Source organism: Mytilus galloprovincialis, chromosome 4, assembly GCF_965363235.1.
Source record: "Mytilus galloprovincialis chromosome 4, xbMytGall1.hap1.1, whole genome shotgun sequence".
NCBI lineage: Eukaryota > Metazoa > Mollusca > Bivalvia > Mytilida > Mytilidae > Mytilus > Mytilus galloprovincialis.
This window is the reverse complement of record NC_134841.1, coordinates 30,050,889-30,069,801: the sequence shown is the minus strand read 5'-3', so window position 1 is coordinate 30,069,801 and position 18,913 is coordinate 30,050,889. Positions and strand designations below refer to the sequence as shown.

Genomic DNA, 18,913 nt, shown 5'->3' with positions numbered 1-18,913 from the left:
AATGCTTATTTGGGCCCTTTTTGGCCCCTTATTCCTAAAATGTTGGGACCAAAACTCCCAAAATCAATACCAACCTTCCTTTTATGGTCATAAACCTTGTGTTAAAATTTCATAGATTTCTATTAACTTTTACTAAAGTTAGAGTGCGAAAACTAAAAGTATTCGGACGCCGGACGACGACGACGACGACGCAGACGCCAACGTGATAGCAATATACGACGAAAATTTTTTCAAAATTTGCGGTCGTATAAAAATGAAAAGCTCTATATAAGGCCCTAAATTTGCCCCTATTTTTAGCAACAATTTCAAATTATTTTTTTAAGATTTATTGACCAATATCACAGACACAATGAATCATAGCTAATACATGTATAATAATTAAATATGAAATATATTTTTTTGGCTGAAAAATGTACATACTAGTATTCTATTCATGAAGTCACAATAAGCACTTATACTGATTTTCAATGAAAATTCAATGAAAACATGTAAATCTCCACAAGACCAGGAAAACATGCGGCACATGCCTCAACAGGAAAACATGGGGCACATGCCTCGACAGGAAAACATGGGGCACATGCCTCGACAGGAAAACATGGGGCACATCTTTTGTCTTGAAATATTGAACTTGATAATGAATATGGGTCTTTACCAAACTTACTTTGTAGTACAAGTAAAGCAAAATTGTAAACCAGTCCCTAATATCATGTAATATGGGTCAAGTGACCTTTACCTTGGGCTAATGACCAGTTTGTCCAAAATGCATATATGAATCAAATTATATTACAAATAGGAAGTGGTATTATTTCCAATTAGACAACTTTCCAATAAAGACAAAATGTCATAAATGTTAGCAATTATAATAACAAGCTATAAAAGGTCAGATATGACAAATGTTAAACAATTCAAATAAATGATTTATTTAAATAATTTGATATAACGCAACAAATAACAACTACTGAATTACAGGCTCTGGACTTCGAACAAGCATATAGAGAATAAGGAAGGGTTAAACATGCATGTGGGTGCTCCCCCACTTAAACCTAGGACAGTGATGTAATGACACAACATTAGAACACACTTTAAAAGGTTTTATTTCTTGTAGTTTCTAAAATCTGGCTGTGGACACAGAAATACCCCTGAAAAGTCTAATTACCCCTCAACTTTATCTTTGCTGAACAAAGTAATAAATTGTTGTGACCTAAAATGCAACAATTTTTCAATGATTTTTGACAAGTAAAAACAACAAAATTAAAGCTATATTCACAATGTTAGTCTTAAAATGACAAACTACCTCATGATCTAAAATATGATTACACGTTAGTCCATTTTTGGAAGCAAAATTATCTCACTCTAATACAACAACACAGCTGAATATCATTTCAAATTCATGATTTCTAATAGTTAATCACATGATACTTGAAATTTTAATAAAACAAACTACTGTAAATTCAGAAATTATTGCAATGTTTGTATTGCCAAAAATGTGACAGGGTTATAATTGCAATAATTTAAACTCCCATTTTGAATTTTTTTAATATAAATTAAAACAGTTTTTCCCCAATATTGCAAAAATTAAAATCACAAAATCACAATAATAATTGCAAGCAATAATTTCTGAATTTACAGTACTTAATTTAGGTATGTTTACAAAATTTATAATCATAATTATTTAAAGTTTAATAATGTTTCCTACCACAGAAATGATGAAGTAGTTAACTAATTACATACATTTCAATTTATGGGTTATTTAAAAATAATAATAATACAATGGTAAGCATACTTCATCTTACAATCTGAGTACTGTGGATTCATTTACTTTCGTGGGTACCAATTTTTGTGGATTGATGATAACTTGCATTTTTCTTTAATTCGTAAAACATTTTAACTCATGGTTCCCCTGTATCCACAAAATCCCCCCAAAAATTGGTATTCAATGAATACTAATGAATCCACAGTATGTTTTACATTTTTAACACAAAAAACTAACAATATTATTTTACAACAAAAAATTACAGTTTAAAGACTAAGCATCAGTTTTCATAATATTTCACTTTCATTCTAGAAGCAAGTTCCACAGGTAAGATATTAGCTAACTTAGTAAGAAGGTAATTAACCACTTCTAACTCATTCTTTTTCTTCCCTTTTTCTTCTTTGGATTTTGTAATTGCAAAATTGACAATAGACATGAAAACTGTAAGATATATAAATATTACAGCTAATACAAAAAAAAAGAAAAATATAGGACCCAAAATCCTATGGGCACGCTGTAGACCATAATAATCTGAAACACCAATAGCAAAATTAAATAATGTCAAAATACTACTTGAAACACTCTTGTAATTTGGAGAGACATTTCCAAATGCTAACAGACAAAAGTGGGCAAAGGCAAAGATTAAAACGAAAATCAGAAGAGAAAAATTACACAGTGATTCCTTGGCATGGTTCAAGGTAATGGATAACAACTGCATATTTTGATTAAATGACAGAATTTTTAGAAATTTGACAATGACAAGGAACACAAGAAATGCCATTAGGTATAACTGTATAAAATCCCACCACACAGCAGAGTAAAAACTGACATACTCCAGTCTATTGGTTTGTTTATATTTATCCATTATCCATTTAATAGTCACCATTCTCTGAAAAAATAGACCTATAACACTGTAACACAGGCATATGGTTATAAACTCAATCAAATTCCAGAAAAAAGTGAAATAATATCTGTATCCCATTCTTTTAAATTTCTTCCCTTCGTAGTACGTGAAAATGACCGTGAAAACGGCAAATAAAACTTCACAAACTGCTGCAGCAATCTCGGTCCCGCTGCCATAGTGATACAACTTAGTGGTAAAAATCTGAAAATATGGAAAAATTCCACGATTGGCAGAAAATTCAAACAGGAACATGACTACGCTAAACATATTAACATGAGGATTATACAAATTAAATTCCAGAAAAATAGCACTTGTTCTTCCATCTATCCAACCATCAGTCATTAACTTGTCTATTGTCTGTTGTGACATGGAGCTAGGGGTGATCTCTTTAATATATCCACCACCACTGTACGTGGCCTGGGTACCAGAATAAGGAATGGTTCTCAGCTGCCATGCTGTCTGGTAGGACCAGTGATCAGCTGTTAGAGGAGCCATAGTAACAGACTGGTTCCATGTTTGGTTGTAGTGTTTGGTATCCTCATTACCAAGCCAATATTTGTCTGAACATTCCACAGTTAAGGAAAATGCTTGTCTGATATATTCTGGTGTGGGACAAGTATCTGGAAAGATATATAAAAGTATGCAAGCTTGATATAACTTTACTTTCTACATCTAAGGACAATAACTCCAAAAAGAGTCGGCCAATAATTTCTGTAATTTTAACCATTTTTCAAATCTTGTACAGATGATCATTTTCACTCTTATGGTTTCTATTTATCTATTAGAGATATAAGATAATAAAAAAAAAGAAGAAAAAGGAAAAGGGGAAATAAGGCCTTTATGTGGCCCATACGATATTGCAAATTTAAGTTATCATGCATATACTAAAAATGTGTTAGGCTTCTGTGAAACCCTGTGTCTCGCCTACTTTTGATGTTAGTCGCAGGCTCAACAAAAATGAGGATAAACAAAAAAAAATCCTCTAGATAATATTTTTTGATAGCTAGAAGCTTCTGTCCACGTTTGATAAAAATCCAGGATAGTTTATAAAATCTAATAAATGTTTTAAAAACTTTAACTGCAGACTGCATGTAAATGTTAACTGGAGGAAAAAAGTCCATTTATAAGTAAAATATAGAAAAACAGGAACGAAGATTTTTGTTAAATTTTCTTCTAGATGCTAGCTTTTGATCATAAACAAGCTTCTGTCCAAGCTTGATACAAATCCAGGATAGTTTGAGAAAGTTATTAAAATTTTAAAAGCTTTAATAACAGAGTGAATGTAATGTTTCCTGGCAGAAGTCCATTTATAAGTAAAATACGGAAAACAGGATTTTTTTTCCACAAAATTTACTTTTAGATACATTTACTATCTAATGATCATACGCAAGTTTCTGTCGAAGTTTATTAGAAATACAGGATAGTTTAATAAAGTTATCAAAATTTCAAAAACTTTAACCAGAGGGAATATTTGTGGACGACGCTGCTGTCGCTGACGGAATGTAGGATCGCTATGTCTCGCTTTTCGTCAAAAGTCGAAGGCTGGACCAAAAGCTGATTTTCACATTTTAAAAACTTTTAGGGGAAAATTTCTTTTATGGTGGTACATAAAACTTCAGGGAGATTACTCTGTAAAAATCAGCTGAACGTTTAAATCACATTCCATAGGCGGATCAAGGGCCCACCTTTTATGGGGAAAATTTTGTTGATTACATAGGGAATCACTGAAGCATGACTGGAGCCCCCCTCCTTATGAAAAGTTCTGGATCTGCCACTGCATTCTTTTGTATAGGAAATATTAAGCTTCTTAATGATCAAAATTAGTGTGTGTTAAACTGCTATATATCCAATAATTTTTTCCAATTAAGTGACATGTTCAAGTTTTTGAAAATTATATTTTAGTCAAAGGGTCATTGGTAAAATTTTGTAAAAATTTATGGAAATTAAATGAGCCAAATTAATTTTAGTCAATGTGTTAGGTACCACCTTTATAATAATAATGGTAGCCTTTAGGTTAGAAGTCAGGGATTATCTTAATATAATTCTGAACAGGCTCTTATGAGACTAAAGGTATACTTATGAAGATCATAACAATATCTTAAATGTTTGCAAACATTATAAAATGTACAAAGTTTACTTTGTTTCACTCTAAGCTGTCTCAGTCTGTATGGTCCAACAAGAAAGAAATCATCTCCATGGGTTTCTACTGTTTTGTCTCCATTTTCTATATCATCCAAACCTGGTAAGGCTTTAACTCTCATATAATCCCAGAACTTAGGCAAGTTTGTTATCTAAAACAAATATTTCATGCGTAAGTGATGTATCTAAGTTAAAAGGTCTCTATGTGGAAGTCTGAAATTAATATCCCTGTAAAATACTAATTATAAGTGAAAGTTGTTTTAGCCAGAGACAAATATAATATAAGAAATTGTCAACCATGCTGAATCTAACGGTATCAAGCTGCCTTCAAATTACTTTCGAAAGGTGTATGTACAAACAAAAATAAAACAAGAATGTGTCCATGATACACTGATGCCCCACTACACTATCAATTTTTTCTATGTTCAGTGGACCTTGAAATTGGGGTCAAAACTCTTATTTGGCATTAAAATTAGAAAGATCATATCATAGTATACATGTCACTTTTGAGTACTGAATTTCAAGTTGATTGGACTTTAACTTCATTTAAAACTTCCTTGACCAAAAACCTTAACCTGTAAAACACTCTAAATATCTCTATCCTTCTTCTTCATTTTAGCCTACTTAATGTATAATCGGACGATTAATGTTTGGAACCCCATGCATTTTAAAAATGCCTTTATCCACCACTGGTAATCGAGACATCTTTAATGTTTTTAAAATAGGTGCAAATCATCTAAATGGCTTTTATCACTGCTAGAAAAGCTGTGCAATAAATTTTAATTCGATTCTATATAATGAACATTTAAATGACATATAGTTTATAAGTGTGAACAAAACTTATGCACAGGTAACTAAACCAGGTGTATAGATGTGAACAAATTTAATGTGAAACCAGTGTACATTACATTTAGTTTGGCGTTTGGTGTGAACACGGCCTAATTCTTGTCTATAAATTCAGTATATAGATATAGGCCATGATACATTGAATTGATACAGTAAATGGATTTACAAATCTTATTGGAATATTTCCTCCTGGAAAAGAAAGGACTTTTTAAATAACTCCTACACCTTAACAATATTTTAAAGTTTACTTACATCAGGGAAACTCAATCGATCTTTCTTCCAACTTTTTCTAATAAATATATCCTCTATAGCATTACCACAGTAGAACGATGTCCTGACATTTCTGTGGCCATGGATGACAAATAATACTATGGTAACAAACAAGAAGTACATAACTATCTCCCTAAGGCGTTCCTCAATTATTCCTTCCATCGCTATCTTTGACATTATCTTATGGAGCAGTTTTTTGGAAGCTGGATCAGGAACAATGTACTGGGGTAATGTTTCGTCATCTTTCTCTTGTTCATAAAGAACTAAAAGTATAAAAATATTCCTTACTTAGTAAATATTCTAACTTTAAGCATAGTGAGACTATGATACATCAAAAGAATTCCCTACCTATACGAAAGTTGTCTTTTTTGAGTTTTTGTTTTGTTTTTTTTGCAGTAACTTGCTGTTGTACGACATTTTGTGTTATCTACTATGAACTCCACCATTCAAAGGTAAACATTTTGGTGGATATGCTGTAATTATTATATTATTGGTTAATATATATACATTGTATATATACGTGCAGAATGTTTTCATTACCAAATCTTGAAGTTTTAACTATGTAGTAACATGTGTGAAAATCAAACATAACATTCAGCAATCTGTTTTTATTTCCCTGTCAAAGAAGTCTCAAACTATCCTACCTACTATGAATGCTAACTGGCTGTTAGTTTTCTCCATTGAATTGTTTCATATCAGGGCCTTTTATAAGCCACTGTATGGCATAGGGTTTTCTCATTGTTGAAGGCCATATGGTTGACTATAATTGCTAACACTTTATTTAAACTTTGGTAGATAGTTGTCTCATAAGAAATCATACCACATCACCTTATTTTTATATCAATGGTCTCAGCTGAAGAGGACAAACAATTGCTATTACTTTGTCCACTGCTTCCTGCTGCAGTTTTCAAACAAAGCAAACAAAAATAATCAAGTTTATAATAAATACTGTCGATATTTTTATTTTCAGGGGCACCAAATTTTTGTGGATTGAAGAAAATTCACATTTTTAATGATACTTGAGTTGATTTCATGGTTTAGCCAAAGTTTCCACTCATGCAAACAAGAAATTTGTACTTTCCAAGGCCGTAACTAGGCATCTTATTTCAGTGAGGCAAAATAATGGAGCCGAGCGAAGCGAGGCGAAAATTTTTTTTGAGGGTATGAAATGAATGGTGCAAAATCCTGCATTCTAGGCATTTTTAGAGAGTTTGATAATGTTTTGAATTTGGACACTTTTTATATAAATTTTTCATTTTTTAAGACTTTTACTAACACCAAATTTTTAACAACTTTATTTAAATTTATATGCAAGATAATCATCCAAATATCACTGATTTGAGTTTGATGCCAGAACATAGAACAAACATCGATTCAGTAGAGTTTTCCAAATTTTTCTATGGCCGGTTCAGGCTTAAATTAAAATATTGTTTGTTTGCCCTTTACCGACCGACCCTATAAATTCGTTCCGCCTGAAAATATTTTATTTGTATTTACCAGCAAGATTTTATTTTATTTTATTTTTTCGTTCCTACAAAAAATCTTATATTTGTATTTCCCGCTCAAAACTTTTTTACCGGAATCCTCGGGTTTTATCTTTATCGTATAAGGTCTAGTCCGTTTGGTATCACGTGAGCGTTTGACATGCACACTTGCATCTAGAGTTTCAAAGCCTTTGTTTGAAATCGATGTTGAACGCTTTGAAATCATGATATGACGTACGTTAACTCTGTATCTGTATACTTGAAGAGCAGGGTTCATTTACAAAAAAGTTTAATACAAAATTATCAACGTGTGTACAAACTATTTTGTGTAAACGGACGTTGTATTCTATGTAGGGATGGCCTTTTGTGATCCGTAGATCAGGATGATTATGTTAACAATGCATTCGACCAGCATTGCTATATTATTTATATCTGACATGAACCAAAGGTTACAAAAGCCTGTAAAGTGGAGACTATTTGGCAGTAAAATCGCCCAAGTTTTCCATACAGATCGTTTATAAATGCGATGTGAAATAAGTGACAATTGAGTTTAAGTCTTGCAGTGGCGGATCCAGAACTTTTCCTAAGGGGGGCCCGCTCCAGCCATGCTTCAATGATTCCCTATATAATCAACCAAATTTTCCCCACGAAAGGGGGGCCCCGCTCCCCCCCCCTGGATCCGCCTATGTCTTGTAGCATTTTTATTGGAAACATAGGCACACACGGAAATTCAAACACTAGGGACCTTTTCTACTAGTAATGTATGTCTGCCCGGACATATTTTACCAGGACAAAGTTATCTCTTACAGAAAACCTTTAGGTAGAGGTAAGCGTGAGAATGCAAGTTAAAACTCTTCAAAGTTCCAGGCATATATAAACGTTGAAAATATGCGTCACAGCTCTATATTTTGATATTTGAAAACAAAATAGTAGTGCATATGAATTAACTTCACATTCTACATGATATTTTTTTTCAAAACGTAGTCCCAGAAACTTATTAGCAAAAGCAAAACAGACAAAAATGACATTATGCAGATTTTGTATCTATAAAATAAAATATTATACGTACCTGCCTACCCATGAAAAAAAATATACCGAGCCAAGTTATTTTTTTTGGGAAAAAAATAAAATATTTTACCTACCTACCTACCCTGTTTCAAAACATAGGGTCGGAAAAGGGCAAACAAACAATATTTTAATTTAGGCCTCAGTCAAATTGTTTCAGAATCATAATTTGGTCTGCTGATATCCTTATCGCGATGAACAATTGGAGCATGGCAAGACCGCACAATCTCTCGCCACTCATGCATGCTCTTTTCCAAGTTTTCAGTTGTTTCAGGGCAGTCTGTGTTTCTAAAGGTAGCACATCATCATCAACACAATGATCAATGTCTTCTTCCAATTTCTTCTCCATCAGCAGCATCGGAAGTAACAGTTTTGTTTGCAAAAAGGAATTAAGCTTTCCTGTAAGCACCATCATACAGTCGCAGTTACAAAATATTAAACTCGCTTTTATGCTGACAAAGAATAGACAAACTAGGGATAGAATGAGATAAGAAACATGTATATGATTCTATCTATAGAGTAAGTATATATGGGTACAGGGGAATTGGAATGGAGTTTTTGACGTTTGTACATGTAGTTCCGTAATTTCAAATTATTTCTAGAAATAGTTGGTGGTATTTTAGTTCCCGAATCTATAAATTTAGGGGTTAGGGTTTGGGGTGTCCGTTTCTGAAACCCCGAATATAAAGAATCGAAATTCCGTAGTCCTGAATAAGTAAAGACAAAATCCTGTGTTAAAGGTTCTACCATTCCTAAATAATATCAAATTGGAATATGGGATATTCTTTCAATTTTTAAGGTTAAAGAAACATGGATAAAGACTAATCCATGCATTCATGTTTCATATTATTTATTTTTCATTTATCTGTAAAGAGAAAGTTTAAAGTTCGTGAAATGAATACGCAGACAGGACTGCCCCCTTCCAAAGACCAGTACTTTATTTGTCAGTCTACTTATCATTTTTTGATATGCAATACTCAGACTCTGTTAAAAAAAATAGTTTACTAGAATTATTCCTTCTTTACCTTCAGTGTCGCTTTTCCTTTTTCTGCAAGAGCCTGTGTTTAACTAAAGATCCATGATGATTATCGTTACTAGGTTAATGTAATCGAGAAACATCACCCGTTGAGATGCTGAGTTATATCCAGGAAGAATAGTTTAAAAGGAATGATGACAAGTTATAGAAATTAAGGTTGAGACAGAATAACAAATGACTATTATATTTATATATATGTATAAAAAAAAATCAGTGTCGAAATTTTAGTGAGGCAATTTCCTCACTTGCCTCAAGGGTAGTTACGGCCTTGCTTTCTTTATATTTAAATTCTTGTTTTGCCTTCAAGAAATTAGGTACCTAACAAATGAAAATAAATTCCATTATTCTTTATATCATACTAAAAGAAGATCTATATTCTATGAAGCTGATTTACACCAAGGTAAAACATATGGAAGTTGCACAACAAAGGAGTTTTTTCTTTTGTGCATTAAATTTCTCATTTTAAGAAGACAAGTTCCAATAAAATTGCCAAATCAAATACTAGTCCTTCTTAGACAATTTATTTACCTTCATCTCTGAGTGAAATGTCGACTTTAAGTCCTTCAATTTCTACTGGTTTCTTGAATATATAAGTCAGAATCATTGCTATAGCAAAAACTTTAATGGGCTGTTGGAAACAGGCACTCTGGAAGAAAGCTGTGAAAAATGACACAAGCCATTCCACACTTGTCTGGTACCCATACTTAAGACCGTACAACATAACAAAGTATGAATTTATCAGAGATACAGTTATGACAATAGTCCAGGCTATGTATAAACACCACCATGGCAACCTATAAAATATAAAGGAAAAATATATATGAAAAAGTATGAAGCTTCATTTACAAATATACCACTCAGACACTTTTACAAATATCATGGAAACATTTATGGCAATGGTCAAAGCTTTAAACTCACATCCAAATGATGCCACCCCTCTTTTGGTGCAAACAGTAAAAAGTAATAATATTTTTGTTTACCATTTATCATACTAATGTTTATAATATCCTAATTATCTACAAAGATTCAAGAAATTCTGTTGTGACAAACTATTGCAATAGTATGTTATTCTGAGTACAAAAGGGCACAACTCCTAGATAAAAATGACATTATTGAAATGTAGAAGTATTACTTACATTTTGGGTTCTGCCTGTTGAACCTTCTCTTCACCAATCAACTCTTCATCATCATCATCATTTATAAGCTGTTTTTCCTCAACAATTTCTATCCTTTCAAATGAGTCATCAAACTGATACTTCCTTCGAGAAGACCTTTGTTTCTTTGGTTTTAGCCCAGTCCTCAGAAACAGCTTTACAATGATCAAATTAATTGGAAACATGATCAATCCACATTCTATGCCAATGACTATATCAGCCAATGACAGGCTGATAGATGCCACTTGAACCTGATCGTCTGGGTCATCAGTAGGTACTCCGTGGAACATAATACTAGTCACCATAGCACATAGAAGTAGGGATAAACAGCAACTAAGCCTCTGAACACGTGTAAAATGACTTTGGCATGGCTTGGACAAGATACTCAACCATAGATGACCATCTCTTAGGTCCCGACTAGACTTGAGAAGGAATTCTTGGTTTTTATATGTGTTGAAATCTTCTGGTTTTACACATGGGATAGTAACTTTGACAGAACCTCTCTCCACACCAACCCATTCACCCAATATAAAGCTGTAGACTTTATTTGTTCTCAAGTCCTGAACCAGAACTCTTGTTAAAAACCTGAAGTGAAATAAAAAAATCCTTTTATACATCTACAAAAAATTATATATATAGTAAGGATTGTACAATTTTACAAAATTGTTCAACTATTTAATAAATAGGACTTTTACTTAATTTTAACTATAGAAAGAAGTCTTTTGAGATGTTTATAAACAATATTTTTCAAAACAATAAAAGCTAAAATCGTCAAAATCAGTTTCAACTTCATTCAGTCACATGAAACAGCATACTTTAATTTGAAAGATTACATCATGAAAATGAACGAAAACTGTTTGGCAGCAGCATACACACAAATACAAAAAACAAATACACACCATGATGGTGAAGTTCCTGAGTTGTCATGCCAGATGGTTATAGAATCTAAATCACCAAGGTGATGAGATGAAGTAAACATAAACCAATCTTCCCAGCCTGCCTTGAAACATCCTTTTCCAACAACTGAGTTTGACAAACAATGTTTAATACTGTGACCTTTGTTCCCACTGACATAACAAGAGACTTTAGCTGTTGTTTCTGCACCTGCCCACCATCCTGTTACTACACACATTAAATACTGGTATGAATGGTTAGGGTTGGCATCTGATAGGATCACAATACCAGCCTGTAAGTTAAGAATGTACAATGGTTAGGGTTGGCATCTGATAGGATCACAATACCAGCCTGTAAGTTAAGAATGTACAATTGTTAGGGTTGGCGTCTGATAGGATCACAATACCAGCCTGTGAGTTAAGAATGTACAATTGTTAGGGTTGGCATCTGATAGGATGACGATACCAGCCTGAAAGAAAATTTGTTACATCTATATAAAGTAACCTGAATTTGAATAAATACCCCCCTCCCCCCAATGAATCTGCATACAAAGTTTGATTAACCCAAGTTCAGTGTTCAAAATTATGTTATGCACTGAACATGAAGCTGGACGTTATGATGATTCCTATATACCCCTAAAAATTTGTTTGCATGTATAATTACAACCCAGAGTCTTATTCAAGTAGCAATGCGTAATTATAAGAAAAATTATAATTATAAGATTATAACAGCTAATAATTGAAAATTATAAATGCTAGAGATAATCAAATCCATTTCACAAACATTGTGTATAAAACAATATTCTGGCTCAGAATACTCCTGCCAAGAATATAAACCATACAACTATCAATATCCTTACCTGAGCCTCATCCCTTTTGTCAACTTTCCTGGCCCAGAATATTCCAGCCAAGTATATAAACCATACAACTATCAATATCCTTACCTGAGCCTCATCCCTTTTGTCAGCTTTTCTGGCCCAGAATACTCCTGCCAAGTATATAAACCATACAACTAACAATATCCTTACCTGAGCCTCATCCCTTTTGTCAGCTTTCCTGGCCCAGAATACTCCTGCCAAGTATATAAACCATACAACTATCACAGTACATACTACTATAGGGTTGTCAAAGAAATTCAGGAATAGTGCTGCATCCGCAAATGGATCTACCATATTTGGTAATACCAAAAAACTGCCAGAAAAGGATGTTAAATGTGTACATTGACAGTGAATAACTTCTGGTGTTGTCTGTTCTGAGACCTGAAAAGATGTAAGTATTATGAAGCACTCTCAAGTATTATATATTACTTAGAGACACACGTGTATAATGCAACAAATTAAATCTGTCACCCTGAACAAAAGACATATTGCTTGTTCTTTCGTTTCCTTTTCCCAATCATTATCATTCCAAATCTTCTTCTAAGGCAGTTAACAATACAGATTTTAGGGTGTACTATTTAATTTGTTTTATAGTATTGTCAAAACCAGTGCACATTCTGAGAAGTTTTGCCTGCTTTAATGGTCTTGATTGAATTTTATGTTGTGTCTTTAAGATCAGGGTTCTATTACTTAACTTTCTCAGTAATCCATAAAAATAGTCCCTATTTGATAAATCCTGCAAGACAAACATGCATACCACACCTTACAATCATTTCACACACAAATACAGGGAATCTATTGCTTAGAGAACTTATTTAGGAATTGGAGCTTACCAAGAAAACTTAACTTTTACCATTCATTTATGAATATGATGACCTTACAATCTCTACACACAAAATCTAGTGAACTTAAAAGTAAATGAGGAACAGACCTCACAAAAAGCCGAACATCAAACAATTAATGAACCATGAAAATTAGGTCAAGGTTAGATGAACCCTGGCAGATGTTTATCCTTACACTAATTCCAAACACCAAATATAGTTGACCCTTTGCTTATATAGTATCTAAGAAACAGACCTAACCACCAAAAACTTAACATTCACCAATGAATCATGACAATGAGGTCAAGGTCATATGACCCCTGTCAGAAAGATATTTACATCTTACAATCATTCCATACACCAAATATAGTTTATCAATTGCTTATGCTTACAGTATTAAAAACTTACTAAAATTAAAAACTGATCCCTGAAATGAGGTCAAGGTTTCAAATAACCCTATATGACAGTCATGTTTACCTTGCAAAAATTATATAATTCTTATTACCAAATGTAGTTGTAATGAAAATAAGTATACACATGAAAAAAAAGTAAAAATAAAAGATAAAGCTTTATACTAATAAATTTCATTGGTGCAGTCATCAGATGAAACATCCTGCACTTAAGACAAAAATGAATATTTTTTTCATAGTATACTACCTGACAGCCGTCATTCTTCCAAGCTTCCTTTTCTTCATTCCAATACAAGCAGGCTACACTGTAACTCTCCACAGTTAAATTAACCAGAAGTTTGGTATTATCTTCACATGCTATCGCAGACTCACAAATCGTATTAAAGTTATTGGCGAGATCATACGGAGTGAATGATGCATCTGATGAAGTGTGTAATACTGGAGATATATAGGTATAATGAAGGCCATCAGTAGATGCAGATGTACTTATAAATGTAAAATTGTTTCCATCATTCAGCAGAGACCCACTTGTAAAATTCAATTTTGTCCGATCTCCGTGAGGTTTGTGTAGAATTCTGAATTGGAAGTCTAGCTGTTGACTTTTGACAGACATAATAATTGAATGTCCTGTAGTCAGATTTGTGCTCATTTTTAACATGGATATCTTATCGACACAATATGTATTATTTATAAACTGCAGTGGAATCTCCAAAGTGAAATGTGTAGTTTCTGTCACAGCTAAAAAATATATAACAAATTTTAAATTCATGGCATGTAAGATTTGGAATCTCAAATAACATTTAATCACTTGTCCAATTCTGGAACCTCTGACCTTTGTTAAGTCTTAAATATTTTTTTGATTTTGGTTCATTTATATGTTTTGGAGTTTAGTGTGACATCCAATAATTGAATAAGTAAACATTTGTGTTGAGAGTCTAGCTGAAGCTCCATCCCCCTTCTGAGTGTGGGATTTCCCCGTTGTGTTGAAGACACTAGTGGCCTTGGGGTGACTATTTGCTCATAGGTTGGGTTATTGTCTCTTTGTCACATTCCCAGCTTCAATTCTCTATTCTAATGTCAATAGATAATAGAAATATTTCTTAATGCAATTCAATAATGTTCCAAAATGCATTTTTTTAAAGATCTGTATACTTCAACATGTAGTCCTTATATTTTTTCTGTACAGAGGATAGCTAACCAGTGATAAAAGGTAAATCATTTGCAAAGGCTGAATATCTGAATACAGAACTAGAATGCATTACATTAATCTGAAGAACAATAACACTCATGAGACTTTAAAATAAATTAATAAATATTCAATGCACTAACTTGCATTTACAATGTTCTGCAAATTATATACAACTGTCTTTCAGAGTTATTATCAATTTGTATTTAAATCAGTTTTATGAGTGAGACATGGGTTCTATAGGTTTGTGACAATTTGAATAAAAATCGCAGAAGAAATGCTTCCTGCAAAACATTTACGGTAACAATGGGTTTGTTATTTTTTTTTTTAAATTCTATAGTTGTTATCCCACCAACAGACTTGAACCAGTAAAAGTCAGCTAGATTTTTACCAGATTTCTTTTTTATTTTACCTCAAGGATTTATTATTATTCGTTGGATACGAATTTTGTGTGTACAGATAAACCATGAATACAAATTTTCAATGAATTACACTCTATATGGGCTTTGTATGCAGAGATTGGAAATCAAATACCCACAAAAATGCAGGTTTTCCTTAATCTATGAAAATTGATACCCAAGAAAATAAAATGAATTTGCAGTATAAACTCATTCCCACTAAACCACTATGGCTAAAGATGGGTTTCAGATTCATTCATCTTACCTCGATTACTAATTTGTATTTCAACTGGTTCCTGTAAATCAGTAACTGTTACCACTTTTTTATCACTGGTCTTCATTTTCAGGGATACAACAGGTGTTGTGACATCATGAGATGATTGGTCCCAGACGTAGGGATTTTTATCAATTAGCATCATCTGTGTCATACAAAAAAATATATAGAATGAGGAGAATTCAAGAGTTGCGAGTTAATTGGGTAAACAAATTTTAATGTCTTTTTCACCCATTTCTTAAATTAACAATTCAGTTCAAATTTTTATGACAAAAATATCAGCATGTATACTAATATTAGTATTAAAGGAATGATTGTAATAGTTTTCTATAAAGAAATAGGGGGTCATTTAGGTGTGCACCACATTTTTAAGGTTATTTCTAATAGACAGAAAAAATATTGCAGTCATTCCTCGTAATAAAATTACTTCTATGAGCTGATAGACAAAAAAAACTTTCGGCCAATCAGAAGACATGTTACATCCCAAATAATATTATTTATTCAAGCCTTCCGGCCAGGTGAGCTTAAAACATTTAGATCCCATATCAAAAGTTAGGTCTGAGTGAGTAAGGAAATCCTTAATACACATTTTTGTATTTAGATTAGGTTTTAGTTATTATCTGGTTCAATTTATTCAACAGACAACAATTGTCCTTCTTTTACCTGTAAACTAATGTCTCCTTGCAGATTGTCTAAAACATCACTAAAACGGGAATCACTAGGTAGTAAGAATTGTCCAATATTAGATGATCTAGAGTTGGCAAGATTCTGACCTATTGTGTTGGCAGGAGACTTTTTCATCACAGCAATATTCATATTATCTGTTACAAACACTATAGGTTCTGCAGTGGGCTTGGTAATAGCCAAGGCAGCATCTGCTATAGAATCTACCAACGTTAAAATCTTTTTACTCGATTTCTGTACCTGAAAAGAAAGCAAAGAGGAAGTAATTTAACTGTCTATCGAGAATAGAAATGGGGAATGTGTCAAAGAGGAAACCCGACCAAAGAGCAGAAAACAGCTTAAGGCCACCAATGGGTCTTCAATATAGCTAGAAAATACTGCATCTATTACAACATAATATATAACTAATAATATTTTATAATGGTCAAACTTAATAGCTTATTACAATTGCAAGGACTAAAATGAATTCATTTGTTTTCTGTTGTTTGATAAAAACAAATAGTGATACTATTAAATAAATTTAAATTCATTAAAATACAAGACATTTACTGTTTATAGATTTTCAAATATTGTTTTGCCTTTGATCCTTAAGTGTCTCATCCTTTATGTGCTTATCAAATAACACTGACAAAATCCAAAGCCTGAAATTAGAAAATAATTCTAATGAAAAAAAAAAGACTATCACTGGCGAGATTTTCCATTTATTATTTTCACAGCAATGATGTGCCATTATTTACCTTTGAGACCTTTGTAGTATCAACATGGGTATGATTTGTGGTGATCTCCATTTCTTCTGATCCTTTATTTGTATTAGTATCTAACATGAATGACAATCCATCCAACAATAGGCTGAAATTATACAAAATACAACAAAGTCTACTGGACATTCATTCCCATTTATATACATTATTTGGGTTTCATCATGTGAAAAATTAACTATTTAAATATAATTATATGATCACTCTGACACAATTCAGGGATGATTCCACTATATAGTTTAGGGCCGCTGAGCGGCCCCAAAAAATGTATATGCAATTAATTCCCAATTCAGGAAGATAAAATAACAAGAGGCTGTCACAACGACAGCAAACCGGATTTATTAACATTTATTTGTGTCCTGGCAATATCACAAGAACCATAACTGATGAATGCTGAAAGTGAAAATCGTCAATATCAAATTTGACCTCCATTTTGTAGTCAGTATCAACATATTAAAACTTGAAAAGCCTAGATTGAATGGTTCATTAGTAAATGCAACAACGTGAATGGAAACGCCATTTTACGATCTTTCAAGAACCATAACTCCTGAACGGTAAAAGTCAAAATCGTCATTATTGAACTTGACCTCCATTTTGTCATCAGTAACATTATATAAAAATTTCAAAAGCTTTGGTTGAATGGTTTATGAGAAAATGCACGGACACGACTGGAAAAGCCATTTTATGATCTTTCAAGAACCATAACTCCTGAACGGTAAAAGTCAAAATCGTCATTATTGAACTTGACCTCCATTTTGTCATCAGTAACAATATATTAAAATTTGGGAAGCTTTGGTAGAACAGTTCATGCATAAATCCACGGACACGACTGGAAACTCCATTTTTCAATCTTTCAAGAACCATAACTCCTGAACGGTAAAAGTCAAAATCACCATTATTGAACTTGACCTTTATTTAGTTGTCAGTAACAACATATTAAAATTTTAAAAGCTTTGGTTGAACGGTTCATGAGTTAATGCACGGACAACATTTGATTGCCGCCCGGTCGCCTGCCCGCCCTCCGTACATCCCCAAATCAATAACCGACATTTTTGTCACAAAAATCCGGTTAAAAATCAATATTTCTGGAAAAAGTTTCCATCACCTATTTAGGCAACTATAATTTTTATAATAAAAGCAGATCGACCAGCAGAGCCAGTTATATAATATGATGAAAACTTGTTTTGCTCTATTTCCTCAAAAGTCAAAAAGACAAAAGTATGAGCGTTTTTTTTTAAAATAATGTTGATGATAGACCATTCATGAAATACTATGTCATCATTATGGAACTTTTTCAAAAGTTATGAAGATGATCCAAATAATTTTAAAGCACACTGGTTCAGTGCTTTAAATATCTTATCAATTAAGTATATTTTGTAATTACTTTTCAGAATTCGACAATTGGCCAGTTGAATTTGAAATTCATTTGAATCAAGGTAAATTTATAAAGATGACCTGCTGTTGAAAACATACCCAATGGATGATTTTTTTCAGTGGTTTATGTTAGCTGATATACATGTGTTTGTAATAGGCCTACCGTATTTATTCTAATAAACGCCCCGGGGGCGAAGACAATTTCCGAAAGGGGGGCGTCAATTAGAGAAACGAATTTCGTACCTTACTTCATTGACCTTTACCTGAATTTTGTTGAAACAGACTATAGTAACATACACGTGTTTCTTAGTGTCTCCATAATCTATAAATAGCGTTTATCGGTAATGTGACCTCATCAAATAATTTGTTTAAATTTTCGAATGAACAAGCGTGCACATCCATGGAACATGATTTCAACAGCGTACTGTGTAACTGACAGATCTATTTTTGGAACTTGTTCACACTGTGTTGGATTATTGGAGTGGATTAAAACATGGGCATTATTGATTTTTCGCTTCATGTTTCTGAGTGACCGGGTCGATGTCTTAGCAATATTGTAATGGATAAGTTTCAATTTTTTTTTTTT

At 32.8% G+C, this 18,913-nt stretch overlaps 1 protein-coding gene and 1 long non-coding RNA gene across 2 annotated transcripts in view; one reads left to right on the top strand and one right to left on the bottom strand.

The window, feature by feature from the left end:
* Positions 1 to 254: 254 nt before the first annotated feature.
* LOC143071837 (polycystin-1-like protein 2) overlaps positions 255 to 18,913 on the bottom strand; it is a 76,463-nt gene continuing 57,804 nt past the window's right edge. The window contains exons 11-21 of the mRNA XM_076246441.1: positions 16,933 to 17,044; positions 16,175 to 16,435; positions 15,503 to 15,656; positions 13,901 to 14,391; positions 12,573 to 12,803; positions 11,551 to 11,837; positions 10,634 to 11,236; positions 10,026 to 10,291; positions 5,895 to 6,175; positions 4,795 to 4,948; positions 255 to 3,277 (exon numbers count right to left, since the gene is read on the bottom strand). Of these exons, the coding sequence (XP_076102556.1) occupies positions 2,034 to 3,277; positions 4,795 to 4,948; positions 5,895 to 6,175; positions 10,026 to 10,291; positions 10,634 to 11,236; positions 11,551 to 11,837; positions 12,573 to 12,803; positions 13,901 to 14,391; positions 15,503 to 15,656; positions 16,175 to 16,435; positions 16,933 to 17,044 (4,084 nt within the window). The 3' untranslated portion in view covers positions 255 to 2,033. The remainder of the gene's footprint in view (positions 3,278 to 4,794; positions 4,949 to 5,894; positions 6,176 to 10,025; positions 10,292 to 10,633; positions 11,237 to 11,550; positions 11,838 to 12,572; positions 12,804 to 13,900; positions 14,392 to 15,502; positions 15,657 to 16,174; positions 16,436 to 16,932; positions 17,045 to 18,913) is intronic.
* Positions 12,673 to 15,146, top strand: LOC143071838 (uncharacterized). The gene is made up of 2 exons (XR_012976981.1): positions 12,673 to 12,813; positions 14,840 to 15,146. It is a non-coding gene; the product is annotated as an uncharacterized LOC143071838 (long non-coding RNA).